Source organism: Colossoma macropomum, unplaced genomic scaffold, assembly GCF_904425465.1.
Source record: "Colossoma macropomum unplaced genomic scaffold, Colossoma_macropomum, whole genome shotgun sequence".
Classification (NCBI taxonomy): Eukaryota; Metazoa; Chordata; class Actinopteri; order Characiformes; family Serrasalmidae; genus Colossoma; species Colossoma macropomum.
The window spans coordinates 21335820-21352034 of NW_023494787.1; the positions used below are offsets into that span (position 1 = coordinate 21335820).

Genomic DNA, 16215 nt, shown 5'->3' on the forward strand with positions numbered 1-16215 from the left:
CATTATCTAAGTGTTGAGCAAAGGCCGTGTGCTATCTGTCTGCCCACTGAGCTGGCTAATGAGCCGTTTAGCAGGATTGGGGATCACTCGCTCCGGCAAAATAACAGGTGAGAGGCATACAGCATTACCATGGCAATGATTAGAAGCCCATTAGTATCCTGGGAGGGGACTGAGAGCCCATCTCATCTCTAAAGGCGTCCTGCTTTGAAGTGCAGAGCAGAATGGAGCCCTTTATCATGCTCTTCTTTGTTTTTGATGCTCTGATGTGGGCGCTCTGGATAAACGCTCGCTGTGGTTAAATGCATTACGGTGTAATTCACAGATATCTGTGTAAATGCTATGTAGTATAAATCACATTATTCTCCATAAAACCAAGCTTCTGGTATTTTAATGTGTTAACCCCTTCAACCTTAGGCTTATTACTCAGTTGTTAATCATAAGACTTCATTCAGTAAGTACTATGAACCTAATATAAAAGCTATGTAACTTTGAGAGAGCGGCACGGAGGCGCAGTAGGTAGCGCTGTCGCCTCACAGCAAGAAGGGCCTGGGTTCGATTCCCGGCCAGGCAACCAGGGTCATTTCTGCATGGAGTTTGCATGTTCTCCCCGTGTCTGCGTGGGTTTCCTCTGGGTACTCCGGTTTCCTCCCACAGTCCAAAGACATGCAGTCAGGCCAACTGGACATGCTAAATTGCCCCTAGGTGTGAGTGTGTGTATGTGTATGCCTGTCTGTCTGCCCTGCGATAGACTGGCGACCTGTCCAGGGTGTATCCTGCCTTCCGCCCGATGACAGCTGGGATAGGCTCCAGCACCCCACCGCAACCCAGAAGGATGAGTGGTTTAGATGATGTGTGTGTGTGTAACTTTGAGAGTGAGGAACCCACACACAGGTCCTTAAGGATTATGTAGAAATCATGTACTAATTAGTAAGATAACTTTTCACAAACTAACCCTTAGAAGTTTTCGTTATAATAATAATAAAACCATGGTGTAATTTGATATTAACCTGAGCAACCTGAAATAGCTTGTCAAAAGTGAGGATTTTAAACTTTCATATATATGTTTATATGTAGAAGAGAAATTTTTTATTTTATTTGAATTGGATGAAAAGTTCTGTGTATAGTCGATTTACAGAAAGAACCAGAAACTTATTGATACAGAACATAAATCAAATGTAAATGTTGTTTGTTACATAACTAACTGTATATAGAACTGTGCAAAAGTCCACACAAGACACCACACATTCATTTTTCATTGAGAAAAAAACTGAAATTTACAAAGGTGCATCAACATCTAAATACATTACACCATTTTTCATTATTTAGTGTGTCCACCCTTTGCCTTTATTACAGGTTCCTATCTGTTCGGGAGACTTGCTTTAAATTTTTCACACAAATCTGCAGGAAGACTCCAAAGTCCAGTCTTACAAGTTGGTTACATTTTCATCTTTTCACAATCCATGTATCTCAATTATAAATTTAGACTCATCAGTCCATAAAACCTTACTCCACATTTCAGATGTCCAGTTTCAGTGTTCTGGGGGAAATGTTTTTTTTCTTTTTTGTTTTTTCTTTTCTAGTTCTTTTTTTAGTAACAGCTGAGAGTTACACATCCTTTCAGACTCATAGTGTTGAGTTCACTTCTCACAGTGGAAGGACAGACAGAAACAACTGTGGATTTTTTCAGATGTGAAGCAAAAGTGGAGCTTGATTTTCTCCTATCTGCTTTTAAGTACTGTTTACCTGTTTACCTAACAGTTTTGGTGGTGTTCCAGGTCTTACATGGAGGAGTCCCATTTTCTCTTCCTTTAAAAATTTTTTTGAACTACAGTTTTGGAAATTAACATTTTTTCACTTATTTTCCTTTGACCTTTCTCCTCCTTATGCAAGTGGATTATCTTATATTTCATCTCCTCAGAAATATCTGCTCAAAAATAAATAACTTGTACTTTCTGGCTGTTTTAACTGGAAATAAAAAAAAAATGAATGGTGGTCTCTGACTTTTGCACAGTATTGTATGCAATTATGCAATATTATATATAGATTACTGAGTAATTAGACTTACATAGTATAGCAATATACTTCATACAGTGTTAACTCTCTGGATTCTGAGAACCTGAGGTCATGTTGGTGTCTGAATGACTAGGTGTGTTGCATATTTCTTCTAAAACTCTCACTGCCACATTGTTGTGTACCATCACATATGAGCACCACTGAAAGCCCGGGCCTCTGACACAGCCTCTGGAGTGATTACTGTGCATGTTTGTGCCTGTGTGAGTGCATATATTTGTCTTCTTTCTGTGCCAAATCTCAGTGTGTGCTCTGACGCAGACTGCCTTCAGTCATAAAGCCCAAAACTTGTTTCTCCAACTTCTATACACCCTCTTTATCCTTGTTGTACAGCTGCTGTATAATCACATAATCCCTCCCATAATAAAGTGATCTCATTATTTCATTTACATTTGCCTACTAAATATCAGAGGTGAGTGGTGATTTACTCAATTACACTTAATTAGGTCAACTTTGTACTTTTCTGAGTATGTTCACGTGGTAATACTTTTACTTCTATTTAGGTATATTTGTGAGGAAAGGACTCTAATATTTAACCAGCTAGGCACTAATTCAGTCATTTCATTCTGTTACACTGGTTCAAGATCTGTTCTGCATTGCGATTGGTCACACCTCTGACTCTGGGGGTTTATCATTTTAGTGTAGACCAAGAGTGCATCAAAAAGAGAAGAATAGAGCAAACTTTGCTGGATGTACTTAGAAGTTCTGTTGCTCAAGTTAATCAGTACTTAAGTAGTTTTCTGCTACTTTCAGTAGTTTTTTGTCAAGGTACTTTTATTTAAGTCATTACATTACCACAGTAATAATGTCTTTATTTGAATACATGTTTAGGCCACTGTATGCACTTCTAGCAAATGTATGTGCCTTCAGCTATCAGCAGGTGCAGGTCATTGCTGATTGTAAAACAGAAATATGGACCTTCACTCCAGCTGGCTGCAAACGGACTGTACTGTCTGCTGGCCTACAGGCATCAACTCTGAGAGCCTGGCGGGTCTGATGATGAGCATGTGTATGTGGGGTGCAGGGTAATGGTAGGGGGTATGTAAACCCTGGGCAGGTGTGAAAGTCTAATTGAGGCTCTATTCCCACTCTCTCTCACTTGCTCTCAGGTGTGCAGCTGAGCAGTGCCGAAAAGGAGGTGCTGAAAAGCTTCGTGCTCACTGATGAGTGTGGCCATTCTACACTCACCTCACTTAGCGCAAAATGGGCCTTGATGTAGTCTCAATATGCACACGCCACGCACTTGAAATTTAACATTATGTTTACTACGCTTTAGCTAATCATACAAACTGCACACAGTACCTCCCAGTAACTATGCTATGCTTGTGAGCTGAAGAGTTTAAAAGACAACAAGCTCACAGAAAATGGAATTAGTGTAATAAATGAAGTTCTTCCCCAACAAAACCTTTTACAAGGGTGTAATTTTGCTCCAGCTAAAAAAACAGAACACAGAGTTGACTGGCCCTGACAACTTTAGCAAACTGATTGGCATATGTAATCAGCACCACTTTCAATATATTCACCCAATTTTGGAGTGATCCTCCAATGTTTTGTGCAATCCTCTTTCAAATGCTTATGTATGAGGAAGGGAAATGTATTTTGTGCATAAACTGCACACAAACAGGCTCATATGCCAGTTTCATAGTAAACAAGCATTTTTTGGTCAGAATCCATCCTATTAGCACTGAAACCTAGCACAAAAAGCTTAGTACATCTGGTGCCAGCAGCTTACAGTCCCAGAATATTATACAAGCCTACACAGTAGAATTGATACTCATAGCTAACAAATGACTTTATGTACAGTAATACATACAACCAATTCATATAGCCATCCTTTAGCCCTGTCTGACCACAAAACCACTTTTCACTAGATATTTCTGGGTTTTGGAAAACTATCATTCCACTAACATGTCACATGTCAAAGTTGTGTTGAGAATGGACCACCACATAAGCTACACATGATCAACAGCAAACTTGTGGAAAATGAACTGTGATGAATAAGATAGAGGGATGTAGTGAAGGATAAATGCAAAGTTGTCGTATCTTGTTCCCACTGAACAAATACTTCCTCCTCCTTTACCACCATTCACGGAACATGACAACATCACTTTTAAAACGGGCATAAACTATACATTTCACAAACTCCCCGAAAAAGAACCATGCCAAAGCTGTTAATGAGTAGCCTTCTATACTGGCCATCTGAGCTTGTCTGTACGTTTTCCTATTGTTGCGAGCATCATGCCTCTAAAAGCACGCACAAAATACCATCACATCAGTTTTCATCCGCAAAAACACAAACATTTCACTCCGCTGGCAGCACTAGTATTGGCAAAAGTGGTGTCATTTAAAATTAAACGTGTGCTGAGAATCAAAATTGTCAGAATGTGTAACATGATACAGTTCTAATAGAACAGAAACACTTTCTCCCAAATCCCAGCTTCAGTCAGAGCCTCTTCAAATCACATTTTGCGAATGTCTAAGTAAAGCAAGGTGTCACTGTATTTGATATTTGGAACTGTAGTACTATTAGTTTTTTGGAAAATAAATGAATGAGATTGAGGCTCTACTTCAGAGCAGCAAAAGCTAGTTGGCTCTCCTCCAGTCAAAAGCTCAGCAGTGGTGCACCCCTCCACCTCTCATTCAGAGTGATCCGGCCTCCCCAGAGGCTTCGCTAAACTAATGTTTTAGTTCCTGAAGCGTGCTGCCACTCGATCAATAGACCTGCTTGGTGGTTTCAGAGTCTGACAGAGAGATAGAGAGAGAAACAGAGAGAGAGAGAAACAGAGAGAGAGGGAGAGAGAGAGAGAGAGGAAGAGAGAGAGAGACAAAGAGGCAGCACGTAAACCAGCAGAGCTACACAGAAGCATATGCAGGGTGTGAGGAGGGAATGCGTTATCAGCGGCAGTGAGGAATCTTAAATATTGCTTAGAAAAATGACCTTTGTGGAAACTACTATAAACAAGATTGGAAGGAACTAAGACAGTAATAGTGGGGATGGGCATAGCTAGCATCCAATGCTAATTCTGTAAATCGATCAGCACGATCATACACTGTGCACTGTGTAAATGCTAACACCAAACAACCATTCTGGCGTAAATACCCCACACAGTCTTTTTCTCGAAACTCTTGTTTTGCCTTTTTGCTGATGTTGCTGCTCCTTTCCTTCCCTGAGAGCTGTTTGTTTTGATGCTGTGATTTCCCCTCCATTAGGCCTGCAGTGGCGTGGAGGGAGGGCGGCTGTGATCATGTGGGGCCTGTGGCGAGTGATGCTGGCAGGCTGAGCGTCTAAGATCCACACCACAAGGGAGCCAGAGAGAGGGCTGATGAGATATAACCTCTGGCTAAGAGCTAAAGAGGGTCAGCAATAGGACAATTTGTACCCATATCCCTACCAGAGATGATCCATCTTCTCTTCTATCCAAATCAGTAATCTCAATTTACGCTATATTAGCTCTTGTGCATTACTCATTGCTCTTGCTACAGCTTTTACATCTGCTGTCTTGAGCTTTGAAAGCTTTTTTTCCCCCTCTTTTTCTTAAGCCGTCTCCAGCAGCATCCCATTCTTCCAGTCACACACACATACAAGGCATGTCTGCAGGCAGGATGCTTCCCGCATACCAAATGCGTCCAGTGCTCTTTTGCTCTCTTCTCCGCTCTCATCCCCTTACCGGTCGCCTCTCTCTGTTTATTCTATTAGATTGTGTGTTTGTGCTCCTGGCCTGCCATTCCAGGTACTGATCTCATCCCCCCCTTCCCCGTCCTCAGCCCTGTCTACACTGCTAATATCTCAGCCATGCATGTTGACACTGCCTCGGCTCTCACTCGCCAATCTCAGAATGGCCTTTATAATATTTGCGCCTGAGGAAATGTCGCTTGACATCTCGGAGCAAAAAGGCATGCACAGATCTCGCTAGCTGCTAAAAAAAAAAAGTGAGTGCTTTTTAGTGCAAGTAGCTTGCAGGGATGCCAAGAATTTGAAGCCAGGACTCTTTAGACAGCTGCGTAACCCCTGGGGTAAAAACACATCTTCAAAGGATGGGTGCAATGTATAGAATATGAGCCCTTTCTCTGCAGAAGACATTGTTTTCCCTAGCACATTTCCCTGATTTCATTAATTTAGATGAGGCATCCTAAGGAGCATCACAGTTCATTAAGGACCCAGCTGACAACCTACATCTTACACAAGGCACACAGAAAAACAAGGTCTTACCGTCACTCCAAAGAAGTTGGTTTCATTCATCACGTCCAGGACCATCTTGCCCACCTCTCGGTCGTCCACAGTCATGTTGTGGTACATATCATGCCGTTGCTTCTGCTTCTGCAGAAGTTCCATAACACGCTTCAGCGTCTTAGCGATCACCCAGATGCCGTCGTAGGCGAAGCCATGGAATTTGCTGGCCTCTACACCTTTCTGCTCCCGCTCCCTGGTGTACTCCAGCTCATACTCTTGAGGTGTCTGAACACAGAAAGAAGCAATAAAGTGACCTTAGATGCAGCTGATCTTGCAAATTAGCTTTGGTTGATGGAGATATAGTAAAGTACTCTGATTTACTTTTAAAAACACGTCATTTCAGAGAAAAGGTGAGTGTCACTGACTTTAAATTGGTAACATTTAACTATTAAGGCACTGTTCCACGAGAAAGCGTTCACTGGAGGTTGTGTGATGGTCACATGTAGCAACACTGGAGGAGCTTCAGCTTCAATTTACCTTTTACTCTGTATTTGGTGGTCTCTGAATCATGTAACAATACAACAATTTTATGACGACTGCGTTTGAAAAATCAATGATCTGAGCTATTTCTAGCTTCACCAATCCATTCCAGCTTGGCATGCTTAGACCCCCAGCAACAAGGATAACCTGGTTCAGCACTCAGGTACAGTGTGGTTCACGTGGCAGGGGAAATGACAACAAAATGTGAGTATGGATTAGGAATCCATGGAAAAATGCCATTAGAGATTTGGACAACCATAAATGATAGGAAATAGCTTGATGACACTTCACTGTGTCTTGTAGCTGAAGATAAGGCAACACACAGTGTTTTGCATTTGAAAAGGTGTTGACTGAATGCCCCCCATACACAGACATGATTCCATTTTTTTCCTGGTCACATGGCATCTATATAATAGTCTGAAACTGAAGTAAATTCAGGTCTTAAGTCACATACTGTCACTGTCCAAAAAAAACGAGTATCTCCAAAAGGGTAACTTTTTAGGTAAAGTTGAAAACAGTCTTTACTTCAATGTACGTTAATGTGAGATTTTACTTCAAGCAATTTTGGTGCACTTCTATCAGTCCATTCATCATGAACTCAGGCAAAGGGCAGCTGCTGTGCTCAAATGATATAAAAAATAAAAATAGATTTTTTGTTGGACAATGACGATACAAAGTTGTTTTTTTCAACTTTGCAACAATCTTACTTTGCTGAATTGAAATTAGGGCACTGAGAAGCTATGAAATTATAATGTTTATAATATTATACTTAATGTGCAAACCCCACGTGCAAACCCCACCTGCACTACAGCTGATCCCTAAAATCAGAAAACCGCCTATCTGAGGCATATACATCTTATTACTAAAACACTGCAGACTAGATTACTTATTACTTTGTTGCAATTCCACCCTACTTTCTGCTGTTGTTATGACAACTCACTGTTTTTGAGCTATGCAATACTTGTAGCTGTCACAAAATGTATTACAGCACTGAAACTTTCAAAGGTAGTTTTTGATGAAATGATGTAGAATACCATACACACACACACACACACACACACACACACACACACACACACAAACATAAACACACTTACCCGTCCAGAGATTCCTTTGGTGCGCTTGGCACTGAGAGGCTCAAAGTCCACACTTATGTACCCCTCCATGGCTGTCAGCAGCTTCTTGGTGGTGCAGTTGGTGGAGTTAGCCTGCTCCCACCAATTGCCTTGGTACCATCCTGGGATGATCCACTGGTACTTACTGCCATACATGTTCAGGTTATAGGCCTAGAGGGCACAGAGGTGCAGACGGGATTTGTAGCAGGGATTCAATGAACAGAACTACATAACCAGATGTATTGACTCTCTAATCTTCCTAATACTAACACAGGTGCTTGCTAAAGCTGCATGTGTTTTTGATACAGGCTAAAGGTCCAGTACATGTTATTGAGGTCTGTCGATAATACTAATAAAACACAGTCTCTCTCCAGAGGCTCTAAAGCTATAGCTACTGCACACTGTCTTAACAATATGAAGCTTCAGAAGAAAATACTCACACAGCAGAAGACTTTAGAGGCCAGGTTTTCGTCAAACTGGCCAATGATGATCCTCACATCATTATCCTAGGAACAGTCAAAAAAAGAGAGGTTTCAGCTTTGTGTGCTTTGCAACGATGGCAATAAAACATTGCAAATGTGCCTGCAAAAGCTGGACAATCCACTGCTGACCAGAGTCAATGAGCATTTATTTATGTCAAATATACTGCACACCCATTCCCAAAGAGAATAGGTACAGCACAGCACAATCTAGCCTCTGTCAGAGCTGGAAAGTGTGCAGTTTCTAAAACTTGAAGGAGGATGTTTAGCTTGGCTGGGCAGGGCTGTATTATGCTGAGGAACTCCATCCGTTACAGGGCAGACATTAATGTCAGTACTGAGAATTGTTTGATATCCAAAAGGGCCAGAGGAGAGCTCTCCATCAGCACCCCGACCACACGCTGCATGATTGAGTCGGTAAATAATTCAGCCCACTCTCCAGCATTGTGTTTCCACCTCGTCTGGTTCCGCATCACAGAAGATCAATCTATCAGCAGCAGCTCGGGAACACTCCAGTGCTGCAGACACCCTTCAGACGCTCCTCCACACATTCATCCACCAGCAGACAGAACAGAGGTATAATCTACAGTACTTTCATGTTCAGGATGTCTGGTGCCACAGATGGTGTGCTGGCCCATTAAAAACTGCATAGACGTGGCACGGTGCTATTTACAAGTAAACAAATATGGCTTTTTTTCTTAGATCTGTACTGTTTGTATCATTTTAAGTACAGATGGAAAGATTGACTCTATCTGATTCATATATTTATGTAGCTATTTATCTTGACAACATATATTAACTCCTTAAATTAATCTTTATAATACAGTAATTAATTTTAAGACTACTATAAATGATTTAATAAATGATTTGATAATTGCTATTTAAACTAATATGCAAGTTTTGTAGTTATGACTAAGGAATTGAAGTGTGGACCCATATACAGGACCTAAGGGTATAAGGGGTTAACACACTGTAAATTACTAATATGCATAACAAATAGTGATACACCAAAGTTAACATTCTTACCTAAACCCAAATCCAAAAGAGGCTGACAATAAATAAAAACAGTCTACATACAATAAACTACAGTACTTGGCACGAACAGAATACAAACTGCTCGTCTACTGTCCCTCATAGAAAGTCTAAAATAGTTTTTCACTGTTGATCTGCTGCTGCTCAAACTATTTTAATGTGTCTGTGCTGACCAGCAAGAGACTAAAGAAAGCAAAGGCCATTTTAATCACTGTTCCTCACTTCAATTAACATTCAAATTAAACATTAAAACAAACTACAAACTACTACTCAATTTTAACTTTTTTGGCTAAAACCTTTAAGCCACTGAAATTTCAGTGCAACCCTATTATTAATAACATCAATAATATTCTAAACCACAAGGCAGATGATACAGGCAACACACTACTTTGTAATGGCAATACACTCTAATATTGTTGCTGTTGGGAGAGCAAAACCTTGTATCCCCAAAAAAGTTGCTCTACAAGAGAAAAAACTTCCTTGCTTTCAATATAGGTTAATGTCACAAGATTTTATTTCAAGTAATTTCAAGATTTTTTTTAAGTCATTTAGTGCCATTTCTATTGGTTTGTTTTCATGAATTTTTGAGACAACGTAAATGTCAGCTGGTACTTTCAAAAATGTCAAAAATGGATACACAAGGTTTTGTTTTGTTTGATGTACTTTACGTAGTCTTTATGTAGTCATATAACTCAATAGCCATCTGTGGCTATCCATATCATCTATCCATACTGGGCATGTAGATTCCATAATCACAATCATATATCACTATAATCACAATCCCAATTGTTTGGGATTACCTACCGATGGCAATAATTTTGTTGATGTAATACACTTATTACATATTAATATACTTACTCATGCAGCAATAATAGATACATCTAAATCACATCATTCAGTGTGTAACGGCACATTCAACAGACATACAATGTAACACTTGGTAACAATTTAGTATTACGTGTCTGTCTTGAGTGATGTTCTGCAGAATATTTGTTACATCAGCTGTTTAACCACTTGCAGTTGTTTGTCACTTTAAATAAAGAATTAAAAAAATAACTTGATAAGTTGTATTAGCACCATCCAATGATTGTATTAGCGTGAAAGTCATTATATTTGTGTAGAAATAAATAACGAGCCCAAAGGTGAGCACTAGTAAACACTTTAGACCAGCTTTCATCTGAACAGCTAGAACTATAAGGCCAGTGGCAAAGTTATCATAAATGTGCACTAAGGAGACGCTTCATTTAGCCTCCGTATAAAGTATGCAATGCAGCTCTTTTCCTGCCAGCACACACAAGCAGCACAATACAGTAAATTCAGCATTGAACCGTGCATGGTGTGTGGCCTAACAGTCTTCCTCAGCTTCCCCCCAGCACCTCGGAGAGTGCCTTCAAAAGGGCCTCGCTCACCACAATACCTCCAAAGCGCCAAGCTGGAGCCAGAGAGCATGCTGGGAGATTGGAGCTTTTGTTCTGAACACTCCTGCCTCCCTTTTCAGGGCCTTCTGCTCGCCTCCCAAACCCTAGTCACTGGAAACCCTGTGCCGGCCCCTCTGGTGCAGGCACTTAACCTGTATTCCTCCAGCTGTGCAAATGCTTCCAACTATCCCGGAGTTCTGGCTGCGACTCACTCCGTCCAATCCAGTCTAATAAAGGTTGTATCCATGCTGGTTCACTGAACTGTTTATACTCTTTTATCTATTTCACTTTCATTGACTCCATTGTTGTGAGATTTTCCCACATTAATGTGGCTTATAGTGGCATACAAGGAGCCAAGTCACAACATTTTGATTTACTGGTGGAGCTCTTGCTATAAAAGAGATGTCAATTGAGACGTTAAGGATGATCAGAGCTTTTTGTTTAAAACACCCCTTTCTTTTCCCCAAATTACTTTTAACTATTTACTTTTTATTTTTTTCCTGAGGTCCACTTATGAAGTTTGTATGATTGTATGCTCTAAAAAATGTAACTGTGTCTTAAAGGGGAAGTTGGGCATAAAACTAAAGATTTTTTATGTTATGTAGTATTCTGTAGTGCAGATTTATATCCCCCAACCTCATCAGTTTGACAGTATTCACAGTATTTCAGTATTTTATGTTCTCTTCATGTTTTCATTCATCAATGTTCTCTCACTACAACACCCAGCACACATTACACAAACACATCATACATCCACTGGAAATCACTGTGGTGTCCAATCCTAACTGCTAGCCTAGCCACTGAGCTATAGGCTAATAAACACAATCAAGCTAGCTTTAACTTCTAACCTCAAGCATTTAAAAAAATCCAGCCTAATAAAATTATATTAAAAGTTATATATATATATTTTAAAGTTCCTCCTACCTTCAAAAACATCATTAGAAGGGGGATTGGAGTAAGCATGTTATAAACAAATGTAGCAATAGAAAAATTATTTTATTTTAGCCAGAGTGTATACAATCTAACTATACACCTAATATATGTAAATGACCTCTGTTCTGATTGGCTACCCTCTATTTCAATCAACATGCATTCTGTGGCAAAACAAATTAACTTTGATGTGACTGAGCAGGGCTAAATTGCTGTAGGCCAAAAAGTAAATGCATCACAAACTGAATTCAAAATGAGCTGTTTTTGCAGCTTAATTTCCATATAAACATACATAAATGAGAATACATGCAAACCGAGCCAAAGAGGAAAAGGGAAAAAGGGGAAGATGTACTGCAGAAGAAAGGAGCAGTTACAACAGCAGGAGAGGTGGCTATGCTGAGAAAAGTACAATTCTCTATCTCTTCAACATTGAGTGAGCAAAAAGGACAGACAGACAGACAGACAGACAGGCAGACAGACAGGCAGATAGATAGATAGATAGATAGATAGATAGACAGACATACAGATAGATAGATAGATAGATAGATAGATAGATAGATAGGCAGATAAATGGAAAGATAACTGACATAGTAATGTGCTTTTAACAAGTGAACAGACGCAGTGTATTTCAGAACCATGGACAGCGCCTGTCTATTGACTGCAGACTATGAATCTTTTGATAAGCAAAGATGTGATCTGAGTACTTCAGTACTGCAAGTTACACTTGTACTCAAAACACAGTTTGGCTGGACTGGCTGTCAACATGAACCAGATGAAAGAGCCGCCCAATTTCTTATACATCAAACTACCATAAAATAGAGTAAATCAAACCAGGTGTCAAAAATGTTTCATAAATAGACAAACCAATTGCTTGTCAGTGCTGCCACAAACAATGTGGGTGTAATTACGCAAAAAACATAATAATTAAAATAACATTACAAATTATCAATTACTTATCTCTAACTGTAAAGCTTGCTTCACTTCATGCTTACTTCACTTCAAATGTACTCTCTTTATTCAAATTCTACTTCACTCTTTGAAACCTACACAAACCAAAAGGAAAGTACAAGGGAAAAAACAAACAGTCCTTTAGTAATTTATAGCTACTCACTGTAAACATCATTTAAAAGGCCTGTCACTATCCCTGCCTTTAAACAACACACAGCCAGTTATGCTTGATTAAAATTACAGTCGTATCTAAAAGCTTGGGCACTCCTTGCCAAATTACATATTTTGTTGATAAAAGTAAAAAGGAGTAAAAGCAATCTCTGCAGCAAACTATTTAAATAAATAACATTTTTTCTGCAAATGTTAATGCACACCTCCTTTATATTTGATTAAATAAAAAAAAATAAAATAAACAGTAATTGTGGCTTGTGCAAAAGTTTCCACTTCTAAAGTTTAAGAACTTGTTAGGGCTTCATTGACTTGTTAGGAGTGGTTATGCAGGCCAAGAATTGCCAAAAGGAATTGTTAATAAATAATAATTCCATATCGTAATAAATTCTCTGACAACCTTCTCTACAACCTTGTGCTTCCACTCAGCAACCATGGACTCTTCTAAGCAGCTGGCTGAGGATCTGAAATGAAGCTAATTGATGCCTACACAACAGGGGAAGGCTATAAAAAGATATCAAAGCGCTTCCAGCTCGCAATTTCCACTGTCTGAAAAGTCATTAATAAATGGCAGTTAGCAGGAACAGTGGGAATCAAAGTAAGATCTGGAAAACCAAGAAACACAAGCTGAAGCTTTTAGAATGGACCTCACAGTCCCCTGATCTTTAACATGCTGACAGACCAAGAATATCGAAGATGTAGAAGCATTCTGCAAGAAAGAGTGGGTGAAAATCCCTAAAACAGAATAAAAAGACGTCTAGCTGGCTACAAAAAGTGTTTGAAAGTTGTGATATCTGCTTTTGAGGGTGTTACTAATTACTGACCTAGTGTGGTGTCCAAACTTTTTCACATGCCACAATTACTATTTACTAGTTCACATGTATAGTAAGTGTGCATTAACATTTCATTTTATGAAAAAAAGTTTTCAAAATAGATTGCTGTAGAGGTTGTGTTTATTTCTATTCACATCATACATCAACAAAATGGAGTGCCCAAACTTTTGCATACACCTATATGAACAGATAATGCTATTTGAAAACCTAGAAACTAGCCAGTAAAAACTGTCTAAAACAGCTGCTACAGGGATCTTTATCCATCAGGTTCATATTAGCATGATAAAGTACATATAAACTCAATTTGAAGAGGATTTATAGTATATCTGCTGTTTAGTATGTGTAATATACTACGTAATAAAAACAACGCAAAATATACTGTATACTATATGTTAATATGTCTTAAGATGAGGCTTGTGAGGTGCTGTCACTTCTGTGCCTGGCTATCTTACCTTTAGTTTCTTCACATTAACACAGGGGTCATTTGAGAAGCTCTCTGTGTCTGCTATCTGGATATTGGCCTTCTCGAGCTCATTGGTCAAATCATTGCGCACCTGTTAAACAGAGAGAGAGCAAGAGAAAGTGAGTGAGTGAGCATGTTAGAATAAGAGAGACGGTGGACGGCAAGGCAGCCAAAAACAATCTGTCTGATTTATGTCTCAATTCACTCTAATCTCTGGTGGATCTGACTACAAAGACACTCTGTTCACTTTCGCAGCAGCCTGAAGGCTGTGAGCCTGTGGGGCCTGTTCTCCAGTGGTCCCCTGCTCCCCCAGTGGGCTTTAGACAGAACTCAGCACTGCCTCCACTGCCTCCCACCGTCATCATTCATACTTGATCGTGAATGCTTGTGAAAAATGAACCATCTCATAAACGGAAAACTGTAGGCACACTAGAACTATGATATCATGAATATATACTACTGAGATGTGTATGTAGTGTTATACAAAAAAAAAAAATCAGAGAAGACTTGTTTCTTCTCAGAGCAGAAATCCCCAACACAAAAGACATCCACATGACAAATGGATCACAAATAATGCCCTAATAGGCAAGTTCACTCTAGACATCAGACATTGTAGCAGATAGAATTAGGATCGATCACTGGGGCTTGTTCTCCTTTTCCTGCACTGGACTCCAGCCATAACTTTTAGTGTCTTTACAGAGCTTTCAACATATTAGATGGAGAAGTTGAAGTAAAAGCATGCTAACTTGAGAGATGGACTGTGAAAAGTCCCTTTCCCACGCTCAGGGTAAAAGGCCTTGGGAATTGGACATGGGAGGCAGCAATCACATTAGATCGGCTCGTGCACTGTCAGATGCCTCAGTGATCAGCACTCTTCCACAAGGGGGTCACACTGGGTAAGCTTGGGACACACTAGAAAATCTGAGACCTTAATGAAAACCAAAGGTTAAGAATCTGAACTATATTAGATTTTACTCTTACGAGTCATAGTTCTTGCTGGCGATAACAAAAACATGGTGTAACTCAAGATTGATATTTTTTCACTCATAGCTCAAAATAAAAAGGTGTGGATTCTAAATGCTCAATTGATACCAGATTTGTGTTTCTAAGTAGAACCAGAGATCTTTTAATTATGTCCTGTTTTACAGAAAAAAATATCCTTTACAGTTTTGTCATGTTTTGTTATCTCTTGACAGAATGTGTCAGAATGTAAACAGAAATGTAATTCATTGCAACTCACTATGTAACTAAAGATGTAATTACAACTATATAATATAGATAAACAAAAGTAATAACAATTGACTTCTAAGGGTTATATTAAGCAACTATGAAGTGATTCTTGAGTGCATTACACACTTCATCACCAGCATATTTTTAGCCAATATACTGTGCTGTGCAAAAGTATTAAGCAGCAAAGCACATTACTTAATAATATTTATCTCAGCGATAAGTATATTTGTGCTTGTAAACACCATATCTGATTAAAGTAGATGCAAATAAACATAAATACAGTAAATACAGTAAAAAGCAACAAGAATTTCTTAATTTGAAAAACAATAGTTGATATCTTGTGAGCTAGTTTTTAGTTTCTTTTCAAGGTAGAAATCCCCAGATATACACAAAATCTGCAATACAAAAGACATCCGCATGACATCCAGATTTCTCCGGAAAGTTTTTTAGCCATCAAATGGAGATTTTTAATTCCATCACCAACGCAAACCAGGTACTGGATGATAACCACCAGTAATACTGGGCCTCCTCGAGAAGAGGTTTGGAAATGGTTAACATATGTTAACATTTGTGAAATCATTACCTACTGTATTCATTTTCTTTTTATTGTAATATTAGTGCTTTCTGATCAAACAAATGCTTGTTGCACAGACAAATTGTTTTTTTTAATTTTCTCCAGGGCCTAAAACTTTCGCATTTTGCACAGTACTGTGTGTACTTATATATATTTGTACACACACACACACACACTTTTTACACTGTGGTTTCAATATCTTCAGCAAATCATCAATTCTACCACAGAAATCTCATATGAAGTA

General features: G+C 39.1%; 1 protein-coding gene across 1 annotated transcript in view; it reads right to left on the reverse strand.

The window, feature by feature from the left end:
• gabbr2 (gamma-aminobutyric acid (GABA) B receptor, 2) overlaps positions 1 to 16215 on the reverse strand; it is a 245769-nt gene that overhangs the window by 82281 nt on the left and 147273 nt on the right. Inside the window, exons 4-7 of the mRNA XM_036566416.1 lie at positions 14157 to 14258; positions 8337 to 8402; positions 7879 to 8067; positions 6281 to 6526 (exon numbers count right to left, since the gene is read on the reverse strand). Coding sequence (XP_036422309.1) covers positions 6281 to 6526; positions 7879 to 8067; positions 8337 to 8402; positions 14157 to 14258 — 603 coding nt within the window. The remainder of the gene's footprint in view (positions 1 to 6280; positions 6527 to 7878; positions 8068 to 8336; positions 8403 to 14156; positions 14259 to 16215) is intronic.